At 39.3% G+C, this 21,144-nt stretch overlaps 1 protein-coding gene across 1 annotated transcript in view; it reads right to left on the bottom strand.

Moving 5' to 3' along the window:
* The window catches only part of LOC122664410, a 92,720-nt gene that overhangs the window by 24,133 nt on the left and 47,443 nt on the right, over positions 1–21,144 (bottom strand). Inside the window, exons 14-17 of the mRNA XM_043860209.1 lie at positions 11,585–11,856; positions 10,405–10,506; positions 6,192–6,368; positions 5,872–6,060 (exon numbers count right to left, since the gene is read on the bottom strand). Of these exons, the coding sequence (XP_043716144.1) occupies positions 5,872–6,060; positions 6,192–6,368; positions 10,405–10,506; positions 11,585–11,856 (740 nt within the window). The remainder of the gene's footprint in view (positions 1–5,871; positions 6,061–6,191; positions 6,369–10,404; positions 10,507–11,584; positions 11,857–21,144) is intronic.

Raw genomic sequence — 21,144 nt, 5'->3', positions numbered from 1 at the left:
CTAATCTTCTACAACCTACCCTACAGCCCCACTTTTATTTTTATTTGAATTTCCTGAACCCTAGTTCACTTACAGCCTTAACCATCCATTAAAATCCTTCCATAATTAAATCACAGCACTCCCTCACCAATCCCAATACTCAACTCCAACTTCTGGCCTCTCCCGACAACCAAACCTTAATCCCCCCTCGATCTCCAATAAAACCCAAATCCTAAATTACAGATCAGCCCCTTCCAGCCATCACTTAGACCTTAAACTTTGGCCAAGTGACCTCCTCTGCCATTGGGAGACTCGGCCTAAATCCGTGCCCATAATTCCTAAACTAAACCCTTGATTCCTCCATATTCATCTTCTCCCAAAACCCAAAACCCTAACCCTAGAAATTGCAGAATTTCAAAGCTCATTAAAACCAAATAAAACCTAGTTCAATACACTCCTTGAGACCTGCCTTACTTTATGGTTTATCACAATCACCCATTCCATTCATCTTAACCCTAGTTTTGCCCTAATTTCCCTAATTCTGCCCATTCGAACCAGCAGCCCCTTTTTGATCCTGTTGCTTGGCCTCTAATAGGATCCTCTCCTATTTAGAGCTACATTTCCTTGATTATCAAAAATCACTTCCGTCCCCCTTTTTTAAAGTAACGGCGTTAACTTAAAACACTCAAAAAAAAATGAAAAGACAATTTTAACCTCAACTCATTCCCTGATATAACATCCCTTTCCATAGGTTTTGACACCCATTTACCGTTGGCTGAAGTGAACCCCAGTAAGACATTGAAGACCTGCAAATTGGAGCAGCAAGGGCCTTCTTCTCCTCCAACGGTGACCTGAACAGCTATGGTAAGACCTCCTCTTCTCTCCATTCGATCTGGGTTGAGATGAAGAACCCAACGGCACAATGCACCTGCCTGTACCCCATGTTTCTTCCTCCTAACCCAGCCTCTACAACCCTCTGCATCAGCGCCCCCACCCCTCATGGGATATTTGCAACCTTGATTACCTTTGGAATGAATTGCATTTTGTGAGGCCTGGTGAAGAGATTTTGGATTCATCAAAGAACAAAGTTGAGAAGCAGGTGAGGCCTCGGGGAAACTGAACAAAGTTAAGAAGTACAACTCCTACCAATTGGAATAAAGATTGGAATATAGCATGTCCAATGTTGGCTCACAGCAGAAGGCAATCAAAGAAGAAGATGAACCCAACTGGAAAAAGTTGTTCTTAACTGGAATGAGGATAGAGAAAAGATTCTATTGGTAAGTAGTCCTAGATAGGAGAAATCCCACTAGGAACCAAGGGAATAAGGTTATGTAATAGAGTTGGCCGAATGGGCAGATTTGGTTAATTAGGGCAAAAGTTAGGGTTAGGGTTAGGGTTTCAAACTAGGGTTTATTTGGTAAAGATGTGCAGGTTTTTAGGAGTCTAATGGTGTAGGTTTGGATGGATTTGGATGAAATTGGAAATCTAGGGTTTCGGGTAGGAGGCCTTATGAAAATGGACTGTTTGTAAAATCTAGGGTTTAGGGGCAGATTTTAGGAAAGGGGCTTATAGGGTTTTAATATGCAGGTTTAGGGGATCCTAATGATGTAAAGAGATTAGGGTTTGAAGGGGTTGTAAAATTCTGCTGTTGGGGCAGAATCGGTTGCAGGTTTTAGGGTTTAATGGACTGAGGGAATGGAGGGGTTAGAAGAAGAAATTGGGTGTCAAACTTACTGGAAATTCCACTGGCAGCAGCTAGAACAGATATGAAGGATAGAGCCACCTTCGAATTGAAGAAGATCCTCTCAGCCATCACGGCGTAAGGAGTCAACCGGATTCCACCAGTCCCTTTCCACCTTGATAGAACCATAAGGATGCACACTCACAAGGAGCAACACTCAACAGAGCAGGGCAGCAGCAATGGCAGCAAACAAAAGCTTTTCATTAATCAAATTCGTGTCTAATGCTGGCCTCCCTTACAAACTTATATAGAAGACTCAAAAATAGACTTAGACACTAAAAAGGAATGGCCTAATCCTATCCTTAACCTTATTAGGTAATTTAAATTGACTAGGAAACTAAAATACTAAAAGAAATAGACTCAAAACATGGTTGGACTTATAGAGTCCTAATCCAGCCCAACTTACATCACATGACCACTTAAGTTGTCACATGACCACTTAACCAAGTCACATGATCACTTAAATTGAACCAATTGGATGCAACCAATTTGAACCGGTTCAATTAAAAAACATAAAAATAAACTAAGTATTGGGCTAATCCCGTATGTAACCTATTTACCCTTAATTTAGGCTCATTAAAGTGGCCTATTACATAGAAAACCCTTGGGAACAAAGGCCCAACATGTATATAACCAAACCCTAGACTTATTCCTAAGAAAAGAAGCCCAGTTTGGTAATAAATCTACATCAACTCTCCCCAGCTTGAAAAAATTCGTCCTCGAATTTTGTAATGATAAGGGGGAAGCAACATGTGAGTAGCAACTTTGACCATTCCCCAGCAAAATTCTTGTTGCTTGTAGACTTTAAGGATGTAGTCTTCAAGGTGTGGAGCTTTCTCTTCAAAGACCCATGGTTGCATAACATACTCTATGTGTTCGACCTTTGAATCAATATCAACTGTGTCTGTCGTGTTCATAGAGTCTTCAACATTAATAACCTTCTCATCTAAAACTTGAGGCACAAGCTGTACCTCTTCAAGAACAGCATCTTGAATGCCAACGATTTCCTGTGGAGTATTGTCAACCACCTCTTCATCTTCTGCTGTTTCAGCTTTGTCTACTTTGTTTTCTTCAACAATGACCGCTTTAGTAGAATCTTCTGTTGGTGCATCAGCTGTTGATGAAACTTCAAACACAGTCGATGCCACTTGCGTTTGAGTTGACATGTTTGGCATTCCCTGTGGTTGTACAGTCGATGTGGTCACCTTTGGTTGTAACCCTTTTAGAATAAAACAATGGTATAGACGGTGTCGATCAGGTAGGACACACGAGTTGTTTTCAGGTTCAATCCAACCTTATCACTCGTCCAACCAATTACAACCTACTGCAATAACGCTCCTTGGAGATGGTACCGGCTTACACCAGACACCATCATGGTATGAAGAACACCCAAATTCAACAAAGACTTTACCTGTAGGCATGATGCAAATCTCTCCTGATTGGGACAACATATCCACCACGGATTGTGAAATAATATTTTTACGTCGCCTCTCATCAACAACTAATATGGCTGTACTCCCATTGGGTAGACAAACTCGGGTCTTGAAAACAAAGGGAGGTGGGTCTTTCGAGGCTTGGTTGGAGCTTCCCTCCGCCATAGCTCTGATACCAATTTAATGTAGTCCTAGATAGGAGAAATCCCAGTAGAAACCAGGGGAATAGGGTTATGTAATAGGGTTGGCCGAATGGGAAGATTTGGTTAATTAGGGCAAAAGTTAGGGTTAGGGTTAGGGTTTCAAACTAGGGTTTATTTGGTAAAGATGTGCAGGTTTTTAGGAGTCTAATGGTGTAGGTTTGGATGGATTTGGATGAAATTGGAAATCTAGGGTTTCGGGTAGGAGGCCTTATGAAAATGGACTGTTTGTAAAATCTAGGGTTTAGGGGCAGATTTTAGGAAAGGGGCTTATAGGGTTTTAATATGCAGGTTTAGGGGATCCTAATGATGTAAAGAGATTAGGATTTGAAGGGGTTGCAAAATTCTGCTGTTGGGGCAGAATCGGTTGCAGGTTTTAGGGTTTAATGGAGTGAGGGAATGGAAGGGTTAGAAGAAGAAATTGGGTGTCAAACTTACTAGAGATTCCACTGGCAGCAGCTTGAACAGATGTGAAGGATAGAGCCACCTTCGAATTGAAGAAGATCCTCCCAGCCGCCACGGTGTAAGGAGTCAACCGGATTCCACCAGTCCCTTTCCATCTTGATAGAACCACAAGGATGCACACTCACAAGGAGCAACACTCAACAGAGCAGGGCAGCAGCAATGGCAGCAAACAAAAGTTTTTCATTAATCAAATTCGTGTCCAATACTGGCCTCCCTTACAAACTTATATAGAAGACTCAAAAATAGACTTAGACACTAAAAAAGAATGGCATAATCCTATCCCTAACCTATTAGGTAATTTAAATTGACTAGGAAACTAAAATACTAAAAGAAATAAACTCAAAACATGGCTGGACTTATAGAGTCCTAATCCAGCCCAACTTACATCACATGACCACTTAAGTTGTCACCTGACCACTTAACCAAGTCACATGATCACTTAAATTGAACAAATTGGATGCAACCAATTCGAACCGGTTCAATTAAAAAACATAAAAATAAACTAAGTATTGGGCTAATCCCGTATGCAACCTATGTACCCCTAATTTAAGTTCATTAAAGTGGCCTATTACATAGAAAACCCTTGGGAACAAAAGCCCAACATGTATATAACCAAACCCTAGACTTATTCCTAAGAAAAGAAGCCCAGTTTGGTAATAAATCTGCATCAATTGGTACACTACACTTCAATTCTTTGGAATTATAAGGATGCAAAGAAGAAGCATGCTGAGATAGAGAAGAAAAACCAGGAAAATGCCTTTGAAACAATGGTGCAACTAAGGGACCTGAAGCGTGCTAATGCCATCAAGGATGATGAGATTACATCTTTACGTCAGAAACTACGCTTTCTGCAGACAAGTTTTGAAGGACATCTGGATACCAACATTTCAGAATTTAAAGACACACAACAGGGAAGGCCCCATGGTGACATGACAGAAAAATCAAACTCCCATGTTTCCAATCTCCCGGCTACAAACTCAGACCAGCAGCCAATTTTCAATTTCTTAGATGATCAAAATGTTGGAAATGCAGTAAGAGCCAACAAATCTATTGCAAATCATGGAAACTTACCCAACAGCAGCAGAAGATGAAGAAGAAGAGACCAAGGTGATTCTTTTTAATGAACCTCATGTTTCAACCATTGAAGAGAACTTCCGAAGGGACATTAATGAGCTGTTAGAAGAGAACCTGGAGTTCTAATTAAGGTTCAGCACATTATTCCATCAGATACAGAAATTTGAAACTCCAATCCAGGATCTACAAGCTGAAACCCCAAAATTGAAGGAAGAAGGTTGAAATCAAGGGTTTGCAGAAGGTTGAATCACGGTAGTTCAACTCATTGCAGAAGGGTTGACAAGGATCTACGATTCTTCGCCAATGATTGAAGCAGCAGGTCAGTCGGAGATTGAAGCTTCAGGTCCAGGTCATGCGGAGATTGAAGCTGCAGGTCGGTTGAAGATGGAAGCAGCAGGTCGGTCTTCAGAGCACTTCCTTACCAAGAACGTGAATGGAGTTTTGGGTTTTTTTGATACAACGGTAAAACAGTAAGTACCCTTGTCTGAGGGTAGTTTAGGCATTTAAAAAAATGAACTTGAGACATCATCACTTAACCATAGACAACTAACAGAGTGGACCATTGTGTAATAAACCCCTTTAAGTAGGAGAGGTCCAAGTGATTTTTGATAATGATTTTTGATAATCAAGGGGTTGTTGTTAGTATGGGGCATAGTACAAGGGAGGTCAGTGTAATTTACCCTTAATAATATTAGAGAAAAGAATCGGTCTTCCCTCTCAAGCATTCTCCCATCTTTCTCTCCTTCACTTCTTCACTTCTCCTTCCATCTTCTCTTCTTTTTCTCAGTCTGCTTACTCACTTGTTTCACTCATTCTCCACTGATTACTAACGAACTTAATTGTATGCGCATTCTAGGGGATCTGACTAGTACTTAATACTTATGTATGAGATGGATGAGCAACAAAACAATAAATGATAAGACAAAAATGAAAACACATAGAAAAGAGAAAGATAGAGCAGCTAAGTGGAAATGCATACCTCCCAGCTCCCACTGAAAGCACACCTCTGAAGCCGAGTTAATGCACCTGCTAGAGTAGGATTACGAGAGCTGGCTGCAGCCACCATTTTGTCAGCATCTAACATCATTAATGCAGTACCAGGAGGGGTTGCAGATTCCCAAGCATATTCAGATGCAGCATAGTTTGCATTTTCTCCAAGGAACCATACCTGCAAGTATAGTCACTATAAGATTGAATAAAGTCATAAACACTTCATATGAATACTACCCGACACAAGATTTCTTTTCAGATGTTCTCCTAAATACACAAGAACAAAAAAATAGTGAAGATTATGCTTACAGCTGCCTGCACTAATCTCTGCAATGCTAGTGCTGATTTTGGATCAGATGCATATACCCTATCTACAGATGTAAGTCCTGACATTGATCCAGGCTGTGGTGGTGGTAAATCAAGAACAATTGTGACTGCTTCCAAGGCCGTGTGTTTCCCATCTGGTCCAGCTCCAACAAGGCATGTCTGGAATATAGATTCATGTATAAGATCCATATAAACAAAAAGTCATATGAGCAGTATCAACATCAACAGGTTATAACATTATAACGGAGCACATTTCCTATAAATTATCCTAATATCCTTCATTTATGGAACTTCCAATTTGACAAATTAACCAACTAAAAAATCAATCACAAGAAGAATCTGAGACTTGAAGGTTTAGCAAGGTTGGAAAGAGAACTATAAACGAAAAAGAAAATTAGGACAGGGTCAAGATTGGTGTGCAGCTGCAATTAGATTATCTACCCTTCAGCTAAATAGTCCCAATATTACGAACAATTCATAGCTCGATTACAAATCGTCACACGATATGGGTTGATTTTCTTGAACTTCAGATACATAATACATTCACATAGTAATTGAAATTAAAAAGAGATGCAAATTCCCAGCATGATTCCAAAACACCCAAAAATAAGAAGTTTCTCAAGGAAATTTCAAAAAAAAATGCAGAGATTCAGGTAATAAAGGAAGAAAATATTTTCTTTTTTAAGATCAGCAAAGTCTATGTTAAACACTAAAATAGAATACAGGATTAACATCCTGGCAGGCGCAAACAATCACAAAAAGACTTGATTCCTTCTTCCACCTTCGGCATTGCCATCAGCAGAAGAAAGAACCAACTCATAAATAAATAAAAAAACCCATCAGGGAATCAAGAAAACCAAAACCAATGTCTGCCAGTAGTGTCCCACACAATCTCATTACAACAGAATAAAGGAGGAGAATTCCAAGTCAACAACGCTCTACATTGAGCACAATTTTTAGCTAATAGATCTGGCACCATATTGACCTCCCTATAGCATTTAGAAATCCTCCAAGAAATTAAGCCCAAAACACCATGGAATATTCTGATTTGAATGCTAGTCACCACTGAGATAGAGTCACTTTCAATCCACAGACAATCCCAACCATCATCTTTTGCAATTTTAATCCCTTCAAAGAAAGCAAGAAATTCCGCAGTACATACAAAGAGAATCCTTGAATAGCACCCCTTGAGAAGAACGGAAAATACCACTTGTGCCTAAGTGACCTAGATTTCCAATAGAACACACATCTATATTAAATTTAATCTAGGTCATTGGTTTCTCCCAAAATTCCTCTTTAATATGATCTACAGATGTCATGTTGGATGCTCCTAAGTGCCAAAGGCTAGGACTAACACCATTCCCCCTGTCCCAGCAACCGCAAATGGGATTGTACCGTGTTATGGCATTTTCTCATTAACAAGCTCGCTCAAAGTTTTGTGCTCCCACTCTACTAGTCTCCTCATCGCACACTTCATTAGAAAGCTTTTCAAAACATCCCTCAACAGAAGTGAATTAGCTTCCTTATTACCACCAGTTTTTTCTTATTGTGATTTAGCACTTCAACCTCGGATTTAGAAAATTGCACAAAAAGTTACTCCGAGGAATTGATTTGTTGCACTTTGTCCATAATAAGGCATGGTTGGAAGGAACTTGGAATAATCAACCTTTTCCTTCCTCAATCTAATACCATCCCAGAACTACTTGAAAAGCATCCAAAATAGCAATATTGCACTTGGAATCATTGTGGTCACTTTCATTTGTAAACTGAATAACAAAGCCTTCTTCAAACTATCCACAGTATATGTGATCTAGGGCATCACATACAAGATCTTACTAGATAAATTCATAGGATTCAGATTCCCTTCATGCCTGTCACAGATAGAACTTTAATTGCCTTACCAGATGGTAAAAAAATCTAGCTACAAACATGGTTCAAGATTTCGCGAAATATCACCGATATATCGGGATATTTCGGAAATCTCGACAATACCGAGACGAAATGGCAAGGCGAAATGGAAAAAGTTCATATTTCGGTGATATTTCGGGATATTTCGGGATATTTAGTGATATTTCGGGATATTTTGGCGATATTTCGTGATATTTCTTGCGAGTCTTGCACTCTTGTGAGTTGTGAACTTGTGACTTTGTGTATTGACTATTGAGTAATGAGTATTGACTATGGAGTATTGAACTATTGACTGTTATAGAGTTTATGAGTTATGACTTGTGACTTATGAGTTCTTTTTGTTTCATTACTTTGTTTAAATTTCTTATATGTCTTTTAATACCTAATCAATGTGTATTTAACTATTTATACATCAGGGTCGGCGGCGGTATACTGCCAATCAAGGGTGCAAACTCAAAACCACTTTGAGTTCATTTTTTTTGCAATATGAAGGTTTAAATGTGTTTATTTAGCTTAAATAAGGGTGTACATGAAATATTAGGCCTTAATATGGCCAAAAATCCACCGAGATGGAGTGCCGAAATATAGCAGAAAAAATACCATATTTCGGCGATATTCAATATATTTCGGATATTTCAGCCATCTCGACCAGCCCGAGATACTGAGATATCGCGAGATTTTAAACTATGGCTACAAAGTCAACAACCATATTCTTAGCTCCGCTCTAATACCAATTGAAGTGGGAATATAGGGTACAAAAATAGAAGAGAATGCATATTCTTTCTATAATTAAAAAATACTGTTAAAAACTTATTTATCCACCCGTGTCTCCCTTTGGATAGTCCGCCGTATTAGAGCTCCTGTATGATATACATATTGTTTCTTCCCTTTCCTACAAGGTCGGTTTTTTAGAGGAAGTGGTTCCAACGGTATCAGAGCAGGCAGGGGTCACGGTATAGAGTGCCCCTTGGAGTGGGCAGGTGTTAAAAAATTATATATCCACCCGTGTCCCCCTTTGGATAGTCCGCCGTGTTAGAGCTCCTGTATGATATACATATTGTTTCCTCCCTTTCCTACAAGGTCGGCCTTTTAGAGGAAGCGGTTCCAACAAATACAAACTTAAAAGGGAGCTCAATAAGAAAAATATCGAAGTTAACATGAATTTAAAGAAGAAGGGGAGATAATTATAGGGTCTACAACTCAGATAAGGTTTAAATCAAGTAACAACTTGCACCAGAAACTCAAGGACTAGAACCATAATAGCAGAAAGAAGAGCAATAAGTCCACTTAAATTCACTAAAACAATCTCAATACACTATTTTTTGAAGACTGATGCTCCCACATCACATACAATTCGTACTATTTAATTAATACATTCATTCTTCCCAGTACCACAACCTTAATAAACATAATTATTCTTCCCAGTATCACAACCACCCAGCCACACCTTATATATTATCTACTTCACTCCTTCAAACCCTTATATAAGTTATTAAGACCCCAGCCCTATAATTCCGACTTCTCTCTCATTATAAACCTTAGTTCTGACCTAATTTTCTCAAGTACAAATTAATTTTCCAGCTGGCCTCTGTAGAATAGTGTAACTAAATCAGGTGTTTCATAAATTGACCCCTCCAGATTCTCTATTGTGTAGGCTAAACCAAATTGAGGTATCATGAATTGATGCAACTAGAGATTCTTGCATGAGAGGAGAGAATAAGAAAACAGAAGCGCTTCAGAAAGACGGACACAAGGAGAAAAGGGAAGGAATCCTATGCTGATTTAAGGTTAATTAAATATTCAGTTTGCTACTTTAAAAAGAACATGGTAACATTTTTAGGCTGAAGATTGTCTATAGAAACATGTACTTGCATGAATAAAAAACAAAGCTACATGACCAAACAAAGTGTCACATCGTCTACTTTCCTCTGACCTTTCAAACACTTTCCATGTCCTCATTCGATAGCTAATAAGAATTTGAATGTTAATCTTTTATTTTCTTGATAGCCAGGCCTAATTATCTAAAAAAAGAAAATTTTTCAATATTATAAAAGCCAGAAAAGATGCAAACTATAAACTTTTTCAGCCAGCATATACAACTTGTAGACATCAGTACAAGACCCTAGGAGGAAAAATTATCAATTGCAATTACTAATAAAATTTGAAAATTTGGTATACCCGAAACACCAAATATAGACTAACTGTAGGACAATCAATAATACATAAACACAAAGGAGATAGAAAGTAAACATATTCTCTTAGGTTTGGAGTGAGAATATACACTTACTTTCCACAGAAGCTGTAACACATCTGCATCAATCTTTCCAGGAACCTTGGTTGCAAAAATTCTTGCAATTTCAAGAAGAGTGACGGCCATATCTGGAGTAGCCTGATTAACCAGACACGAACACAATTTAGTAAAGGAAATGCAGCACATTCTAAAGACTTTACATAGAAGTGGTACATATAAATACATGGAAGTTAACTTTACCCATAAAGGCAGGCATAGGAAGATTATCTAAAAGTGATGGGAAAAAGAACTGTCCAGGAGTGTGTGCCTCCTCCCAGACACAGAGGGGGTGAAATAACCACCCTGCCCCCCATGACAGGCAGGAAATGACCACCTTTATGCTTCCACACGCGCTCCCATTGGCCCCCGCCCACATGCAAGGGCCACACTCCCTCACAGAGAACTCTTACTCAAAAATTATTTACATTCTATTAGCAATTACCTTTTCTTATAATTCCTCACTCTCTAAAGGTCAAGTTGGATTATGTCCCAACAATCCAAAAAAAAGACAAATTATTGAACCCTTGGCTCTACTCTACCTAGGGATAGGATTTTCCCATCTGGCACATTCACCATTCTCATAGTAACAATAACATTGATATGACTTTTGCTGGATCTTCTATATGCGACACAGTTGAAAAGTGGCTTTTTGTGCAGTCGTCAGTCATATCAGGATGGAGCGTAACTTAAGGAAATGGACCTCCAAATCTTGGTCTCATGAGCAGATTTGGGACTCCATTTCCTTTGAAATCAAAGCTAGGCTCTCTTCGGCTGCTCCCTCTTTTTGTAATGACACCCCAAGGAACAGATTTATTGTTGTCTCCTGGGGTCTCTCTTCCATCTCCTTCCAAGCCTCCCTAGTTTGAGGCTTTGGTTGTTCTTTTTCTGTTTTCCTCTTTTGCCCCTAAGGGGGCTGCTGTAGTTCTCTCTCTTTGGTAATGAATTTTTTATTCACCAAAAAAAAAAAAAAACATTCATCAATTCAAAATATATATTCTCACGTGAGAACTAATACTGAACAGGAATAGGACAGAAAATGAATGGACATTGAATATATAATAAACAGCAAGGCATATATTTCTGTGCACATACTTATGTACATGCATGCATAACTACACACACACACACATCTCAACTACAGGAGGAAAAGGAAACATTTTTGACTCATGTGGAATACCTTAAACCGAGCATGTAGAGTTAGTAAGACATCATTCAATAGGGTTGATGGCCATGCTGGATCAGAGAGCTCAGATGCGATGATGGATTTTAATTCTTCAAAAGATTCATGTGGACTTTGCATCCAGATCAAAGCCTTAATTACCATCCCTCGAACATAAACACATTCACATGCAACAGTAGTTCGCACTATTTCCATTAAAGAAGCTAGTAGACTTGCAATTGTGTCCTTCCCACCTGTCCCATTAGATAATGTAGAAGTCTTTCTGCTAGCTACACAGAGAGAAAAAATGTTATGAAGAAGACTATGTCTCAAGATAAAATGCATGAAATGCTCCTACATTTTGTACTTGCATTAAAAAATTACTCAGCTTAGAAATGGATGCAGAAAGGATACCTAAAGCTACAATTAATTTGTGGAACGGAAGTTAATCGTCATAAACAATTTATGGGATCACTTAAGATCAACCACCTATTTTTTGAGTGCCTCTTCACCTCCTCTATTTGGTCTGGCATCCTCGCCAAATGCTGGCCTAGAAGTAGAAGGAATCTTCCATTTCACCGTGAATGACTTTGGGTTGACTCGGCTTTTGCAGGGAATATTGTCTGTGATGTAATTGGAAAACTTGCCTTCAAAGCTGCAATCTCTCATATTTGGATGGAGGGCAATCTCAGGAAATGAACCTCCAACTCTAGATCATTTAGTCAGATTTGGGTTTCCATGTTCTTTGAAGTATTAAGCAAAATTTTTAAGTTTTCCCCATGCTATAATCCCACCCCAAGGAACATGCATATTGTTGTATCCTGGGGCCTCCCTCCTCCCCCCTCCCCCCTCCCCCCTTCCTCGTAAGAGGTGCTTTCCCTTGTATTCTTTCATTGTTTCCCCTTCGGGGGGTTTCTTGTCTTTCTCTTTTGGTAATGAATATCTATTCACCCAAAAAGAAAGATCAAGAGGCAATATCATAGCAACATTTCTTGCTTCTTCAATTCCAGGTTTGCAACAATAACCATATTAGGACTTTCTTCTAATTCAGCATCTCAAGAAAATAGCATTCTGACACGGATTCATGAAACAAATTGTGCAAAAAAAATAGTAGAGGTAACAAATTGATGCAGATAAGTCTCCTAGAAGGCTTATTTTAGTGGAAATAAATCTTGGATTGAGTTATGTATACAATGAGCCTTTGATTCTATGCGTTTATTGTAATAGGCCAATTTAGTGAGCCTAAAATATGGGTAGAAAGTAGGAAAAGGGGATTTACTTCATTAGTTAGAGTCCTGTTTTGAGTTTATTTTCTTTAAAATTTCACTTTCCTAGTCAAATTAGGTTACTTTATTAGTTAAGGATTGGGTTAGACCTTTCTATTTTAGTGTTTGAGTCTGTTTATGAGTCTTCTATGTGAGTTTATAAGGGGCTACAGCCTTGTAGACGAATTTGATTAATGAAATTGAGAGAAAAAAAACCATAGTCTTTGTGCTTTGCTCTGTGAGAGAGTATGGTGAGATGCCATTCCATGATCTGCTACAAGTTCTTCAACTGTTGCCTAGCATATTTGAAGACCAAATCAGCATTAAACTTTATTCAAGAAGATCCTGCCTGGGGCTAGGTCCTTCGTGATCCAGCCTTACATTACAAATGAAAAAACACAAATCATTTTCCACAACCAAAACAAGGAATTGTGATGCAATTTGGGGTTCCAAAAACCCAGTTCGGATCGTTTCCCCCCCCCCCATCCAAAAATAAAACTGTTAAACAACTCAAACAATGAGGCTAATGGCAGTTCTGTAATTAACCAGAATTTAAAGGCTTACTTAAGAGGATAAAGAAGGAAAGGATAGAGGAGGGATTACAAATTAAAGAAGAATGGCAATCTAGGCATTAACAAAGAAATAACGACAAAGCAGGAATAAGGATAAAGGGGAGGGTATTCTTGAAAAACAGGGAGACATGGTGACAGTTGAAAGACAAAGAGAGAAGATTTTGGCTTGTCAAGATGACAGAGGCCACCACTTTATTTATAATCTAGTATTATTACAAATATGGAAGATTTACTCAGCACAATTAACATATGCAACATGTGCATAATGAATCTAGACACTCTACTGTACCTAATTACATTACACACTTCAACAAGGGAACTACAGAGAACCGAACCGAACCGAATTGGGTCAATCCCAAATCCTTCAACACTCCCCCTCAAGTTGGTGCATGGATGAAACGCATGCCCAACATGGAAATAATAGAATGGAAGGTCTTCATGGACAAGCAATTAGTAAAGACATCTGCCAATTGGTTCTCTGTAGTAACAAAAGGAGTGCATATCAGACCAGCTTTGATTTTCTCCTAGATAAAATGTCGATCAATTTCAACATGTTTGGTCCTGTAATATTGAACCGGGTTATGGGCTATATTGATTGCAGTTTTGTTGTCGCAGTAGAGCCTCATAGGTCCCTCGGGAGCTATCTTTAGATCACTGAGAAGCATTTTCAGCCAAATAAGTTCACATACTCCTTGAGCCATAGCCCTGTAGTCAGCCTTGGCACTGGATTTGGAAACTACAGTGATGCAGATCCAAGCATCCACGAGCCACCCTAATCATAGGGTCTTAGCTAGGAGCCTTAGTTATTTTAGCCTTAGTTTATTTTCTGTTTTCTATACTTAGTTTTTTTTCAATTCAATTGTAAACTTTAATTGAACCGGTTCATATTTGGTTCAATTTAAGTGAAATGATCCTATTGGCTGTTAGGATTTAAAATCCTATTAGTTACTTAGGAATCTTCTTAGTTTAAGTGTTTTAATTGTTTTTAAGTTGTTTATTCCTACCTCTCCATGATTTCTGAAAGGAGAAAGAATCAGATTTGTATTAGGAATCAGGCCTTAAGCCTATTATTTATAATAAAACGTGGGAGGCTCCCCCACAGAATTTTCAGACTTAAAAATCGAATTTTATTACTGCTGCTTGCTCTTTGAGAGTGTTCCTTGTGGGTAATATCAAGGAGGCCTTGTGAGTCATATCAAGGTGGAAGGGATTGGTGGACTCCGATCGACTCCTTGCATCTGTTAAGATCGGGAGGCCCTGCTCAAGCTCATCTTCAAGCTGCCATTGAAGAACCTACAATCCAGTAAGTTATTTTACTGTTTTAGCATTCCCCTTCTTCTTCTAACCTTCCAACCTAAGCTTCCATTAAAACCCATCGATCCCCATTAAACCCTAGATCATCTAAAGTCTGTCCAGCACAATTCCTTCATTAGAATCCTCCCAAAACTGGATCACAGCTCTCTTACACCACACCCTACACTCGACCTAGCTCCAAGCCCCATCTATCCATAAAAATCCTAATTTCCCCTCACCATCATTGAAACCCAAAACCCTAAAACCTGCCCAGACCTAACCAGCCTTCAGAATTCAACCATATCACGCTCAAACCTTCCCCATACTGCCCTTACCACTCAGCGAGAAGCCCTGTCCAGAATTCCCCCCTCCAAACCCTAAATTCATCTCTTTTCCTAATTTTCAAAACCCGAAACCCTATCCCTAATTTTCTGGAATTTCAATTTCACTTAAACCTAATAAAACCTATATCATTAGCTTCCCCTAGACCTGCCTAGCTTTATCATCTATCACACACATCCATTACCATAACCCTAACCCTAAATCTGACCTAATTCCCCAAGTCTGCCCATTCGGCCAGCTGTTTAGGGAGATCCTGGATCACTTGGTTCCTAGTAGATCTTCTATCTATCTAGAACTACATTATACAGACTGTTTTTTACTTCTCCAGGTGATTAGGTTTCCTCCAACGAATGTGCAGTAACTAGAGGTGGAGTGGCGGTCATCAATGGATCCAGCCCAATCAGTATTAGTAAAGGATTTTTACTTCAGACTTTCATTGTTTGAGAATAGAATACCCTTTCCAGGAGCTGACTTTAAGTACTGTAGAAGTACGTACTGCCTCAAGGTGAATAATCTTCGGATCTTGTAGGAAACAACTAACAATTCCCATAACATAGGCAATGTCCGGCATGGTGTGAGACAAATATATAAGTCTTCCTATGAGACGTTGATATCGCTCTTTATCCACAAACTCACCATTGGTGCTGTTGAGTTGGTGGTTAACTTCAATGGGAGAATTAGCAGGTTTACAACCAAACATCCCAGTTTCCTCAAGAAGATCTAGAACGTACTTCTTTGGGAGATGAAGATCCTTGTATTGGATCTGGCTACTTTGATTCCCAAGAAGTACTTGAGATGTCCTAGGTCTTTAGTTTCGAACTCGATTGCCAGTCGAGTCTTTAAAAGAGAGATTTCTTCCTCATCATCTCCAACGATCACTATATCATCCACGTAAACAATAAGTGTTGCGACCTTGCCAATTCTGTGTTTGATAAACAGGGTATGATCAGCATTACTTTGTTTGAAGCCGAACTTTTGCATAGCCTTCTGAAATCTGCCAAACCAGGCATGGGGGGGCTGTTTCAACTCATAGAGTCATTTTCGAAGTCTACAAACTTTGCCAACTGTAGCAGATGATTCAAAGCCAAGAGGAATGTCCATGTAAACTTCTTCTTCAAGGCCACCAATGAGGAAGGCATTCTTCACATCCAACTGCTGAAGATCCCATCCCATGTTTGCAGCACAAGACAACAAGGTTTAAACAGAGTTCATTTTTGCCACTAGGGCAAATGTTTTTTGGTAATCGATGCAATAGGTCTGAGTGAATCTCTTGGCAACCAGTCTGGCCTTATAGTGAGCAATGGTTCCATCTACATTCTGCTTTATTGTGAATACCCACTTGCATTCAACTGTCTTCTTTCCGTTAGGACAAGGTACAAGCTCCCAAGTATCATTTTTCTTCACGGCCTACAATTCTTCTACTATGACATTCTTCCGTTTTGGGTTTCTGATAGCTTTCATCCAACTCTGTGGAATAGACATAGAATACAGAGAAGAAACAAAGGCATGGTAGGAGGGCACAAGGACTCGTAAGAGATAAAGTTAGAAATAGGGTGTTTGGTGCAAGCCCTTACTCCTTTTCTAAGAGCAATAAGGCAATCATCAAGATCACGAGGAGATTCATTACCTATTGCTTGGATCGATAGAACCTGCTCGGGGGGGGGGGGGGGGGTAGATGAACATGGTATGTTTGGGATAGTCTTTTTCTTATGGAGAGAATAGGTGATGAGATCCTTTTGTTTAGTGACAACATCAATCTCATCTGCTTGCTCGCCTAAAGACGAACAATATCAATGATAAAAGGAGATAAAGGATACTCTTCTTCTAGAGTCTCCCCTTGAAGAGAAGACTGGTAATAAGTTTCATCTTGGTGAAAATTCATATCCAAAACTGAGGGGCTTAATCCTAATTAGTCAATTCTGCCCTTTCTTCAACCTCACGACAAGGCAGCAACCAGCAGAGGAGCGATCTTAATTTCGAGTATTAGTCTCCCGTATTAACTCCTATAGATCTGAAACTTTGAAGGAAGGTCACAAATCCATTAAACTACAGAATCCAAACAATAAATACCCAAAACTGATATAAGAAAAACCACATAAAAGGCTGCAACAGACCCCGGGCAGTTCTTGTAAGTTTAACTCTGAATTATGTTTGATATCACAGAGCACATATGCTTGTAGGAAACAATACTCTAGGTTTTGTCCTGCCTTAGAGGAGAGGATTACCTACAAAAATCTCTGATCAAAGGGTGTGTAAATCAGATAGATCTATCAACTTCTTCCCAGCACAGAGTAAAGCCAACAGCAGGGAAAGGGGATTAGTAGCAGAATATAAGAAGACAGCACTCCAGCAGTGAAGAAGGAGATAACTCTTCAGTAAAGAGAGCAATAGTATATCACATCATGCAGCAACTGACAAGAAACCAGCAGAATTTCATGCGGAAAACAGGGGTGCCACATCCTCAAGCCAATTCAAATAATAACCAGCAAGAACACTTTGTGCTCAGGTAAGAACAACATATTCACCAAAAGACAGTAACTCATATATCACAGCAGAGCAAGGCACCATCAAAAAAACAGAAACTCTTGTTCTTCTTCATATTGGATTAACTAGGATTTCATATATATATATATATATATATATATATATATATATATATATATATGACCATCAGATCCTTGTTATATTTTTAAATGCTGACCTACATTCCAAGGCCTTCCTTCAACCTGAGTTGAAGCTTCATCCATTGTTCCTTTCGACTGTGACAGTAAGCTTTTGTTTTTAGAAACTGCTTTCTATTTTCTGGTCTAGCCCATATCTTCAAATTCAGCCATCAGTTGGCTGAGATATTTGGAGGACTATATTCTTTACTTTAGTCCTATAACTGATCCAAATTGAAGGTCATTGTTGAAGTTGTGGTGATGCTTTAATGTTATTGGTGACATTTATAATTTGTGTTAGTTTTTAGATTTATGTTAATATTCAATGGTGTTGTTAGAAAGTGTGGTGATGTTTAAGTTAGGCGATAAAGTAAGGGTATTTGTGTCATTTTAATAGATTAGGGTTATTATTAATACATGCTACTACTCATGGTTGGACAATAAAGCCAAACTGTGAGCCACTTTTCTCCCTATCTTATCAGTTCCATACAACCAAATCTAGGAGATGGTTATTTGTTACTTGAAACTCCTGCCCAAATATGGTCTGCTGCCAAAGAGACCTATGAACATATAGGGAATGATGCCCAGGTATATGAAATTAGAAAGAAAAGTCATTACACCACTCAGAAAGAGATGTCTGTGTCTCAATATTATGCTACTTTCGGAGTCTATGGCAACAATTGGACCACTACTCTGATATCCAACTTGAACATCCCAAAGATATTGCTACATACAAGAAGAATGTGGACAAGGTTCGAGTATATGATTTCTTAGCTGGCCTGAATGATGAATACGATCAGATCCGTGTTCAAATATTAAGCAGATCTCCCTTCCCTACTCTGAACAATTGAATGCCTTAGTTCACTCTGAAGAAACCAAAAGGGCTGCTATGATGAACAAGACTCCTTCTGATCGATCTTCTCTTCAAGCTACTACCAAAACTGCTCCCATCACTGAAGCACCTTCTAATCAAGGTGATTCCTCCAAGGCTACAATCAGGTGTGAGCATTGCAACAAACCTTACCATACCAAAGCAACCTGTTGGAAAATTCATGGTAAGCCTGCTGATTTTGAAGCAGAGAGCTGCCCATGGAAAATCTAAAAACAAAGCCAATCACACTGAAAGTCTTCTTACTGCACCAGCTAATGAAAATGGTTTTTCTCAAGATGAGTTTCAAGCACTCAGGCATATGATACAGTCTTCCGCTGCAATCACGGGTCCTGCAGTTCTTCCACATCATCAGGTTCATACTTTGCCCAATCAGGTATTGCTTTTTTCAATCACTGTGCATCGGTGGCTTCCACTCCATGGATCATAGACTCTAGCACCACTGATCACATGACAGGTTCTTCTAACCTTTACCATCGTATTTCTCCCACTTCTGGGAAAGACAAAGTCCGAGTAGCAGATGGTTCCCTCTCATCTGTATCTGGGAAGGGATCCATCAGTTGCTCTCCTTCTCTAGCCTTATCTAATGTCTAACATATTCCAATTTTTACCACTAATCTTCTTTCCATTAGTTTTCTGACTCGTGATTTGAATTGTAAAGTCACTTTCTTTCCTTCCCATTGTGTTTTTTAGGAACTAGCAATGGGAAAGACGATTGGATGTGGTACAGTGCATGATGGATTGTATCTGCTTGACGATGGATGTCTTCCAGCTGCATTACCTTCTCCCAATCAAGCATCTACAAACTTTTTTGAACTTCAACAATGGCATGACCGATTGGGTCACCCACCTTGAGGAACTTTATCTACATTATTTCCTAGTTTAGTCAAAAAATCTGATAAACCTAATTTTTTTTGTGAGGCATGTGTTTTAGCCAAACAAACTCGTGTCTCTTATTCAATCTCTAATAAATATAGTTTAATTCCTTTTGAATTAATTCATACTGATGTTTGGGGTCCTACCCAGAAACCGTCTATTTCTGGCCATCGCCGTTTGTTTCCTTTATTGATTGCAAATCCAAGAATACTTTGTTATACCTTTTGCATATCAAGAATGAGGTTTTTTCCTGTTTTCAACACTTCCACCATATGGTTCAGACCCAGTTTAGTGTCACTCTCAAAATATTGAGTGACAATGGGAAGGAATATATGGAAGGAAACTTCCAAAGCTACCTTGCCTCCCATGGGATCCGTCACCAGAATAATTGTGTTGACACCCCAGCCCAAAATGGAGTTGCAAAAAGGAAGAATCGCCACTAGCTAGAGGTGGCCAGAGCAATTATGTTCGCTCGTCATGTTCCTTCCCAATATTGGGGGGATGGTGTTCTTACTGCTGCATACCTAATTGATAGGATGCCCACTAAAACCCTTGACAACCGCTGCCTGGCTGAGATTTTACTTGGCCATAACTCTTTTGTGGTCCCACCTAGAGTGTTTGGTTCTACATGCTATGCGAGGGATACTCACAACCCTGGTAAACTTCAACCCCGTACCAGACGCACTATGGTCATTATGGATGTTACCAGCAACCCAGAAAGGGTACAAGTGTTACCACCCTCCTACCAGACGCACTATGGTCAGTATGGATGTTACCTTTAATGAGAACAGTCCATTTTATTTCTCCCCACCTCTTCAGGGGGAGAATACTAGTGAAGAGATGTTCACTATTGATTATCCTTTACAACTTAGCCCATCAGAGACCGAAAATTCCCCTCAGGGGAGAACATGGAAACTGAAGAAAATTCTCCTTAGGGGTCGAACAGAGAAAACAAAAATTCCCCTCAGGAGGAGAATATGGAAAATAATGAAGATATTGTTCCTATTCAAGGGGAACTTACTCCGGTCCAAAAGACCATTGAGGAATTTCAGAAGAAAAAAAAGTAATGATTCCAATCTGAGAATATATCAGCGGGCACCAAAACATAGCAGCTTTCATCCACCAGAGCACCAGTACTGATCCAAGTGCCATTCCCAAAGCCAGAACCTACTGATAGTGCTCCTTCACCAGACCTTCCCATTGCTATTCAGAAAGGTATAAGAACCTATACTCAACACCCCATTATCTCATGTTGTCTCTTATAACTCTCTTTCTCCATCCTTTCGTGCATTTATTTCTTCTCTTTCTTCTGTTTGTATTCCTCAGAATTGGCAGGAAGCATTGAAAGATGAAAAGTGGAAAGCAGCTATGATAGAAGAAATGAGTGCCCTAAAGAAGAATGAAACATGGGAATTTGTCAATGGTCCTCCAGGAAAAAAACCGGTTGGATGTAAATGAGTGTTTGTGGTAAAACAGAAGGTTGATGGCACTGTGGATAGATACAAAGCACGGCTTGTGGCGAAAGGATTTACTCAGACCTATGGGATCAACTATCAGGAGACATTTGCCCCAGTTGCAAAGTTTAACACTGTCAAAGTTCTATTACCATGTGCGATGAACATGGGATGGGAATTGCAGCAGCTTGATGTGAAGAATGCATTTCTCAATGGAGAACTCGATA

This window comes from Telopea speciosissima, chromosome 6, assembly GCF_018873765.1.
Source record: "Telopea speciosissima isolate NSW1024214 ecotype Mountain lineage chromosome 6, Tspe_v1, whole genome shotgun sequence".
Taxonomy (NCBI): Eukaryota; Viridiplantae; Streptophyta; class Magnoliopsida; order Proteales; family Proteaceae; genus Telopea; species Telopea speciosissima.
The sequence above is the reverse complement of the archived record's forward strand: the minus strand, read 5'-3'. Positions and strand labels throughout refer to the sequence as shown.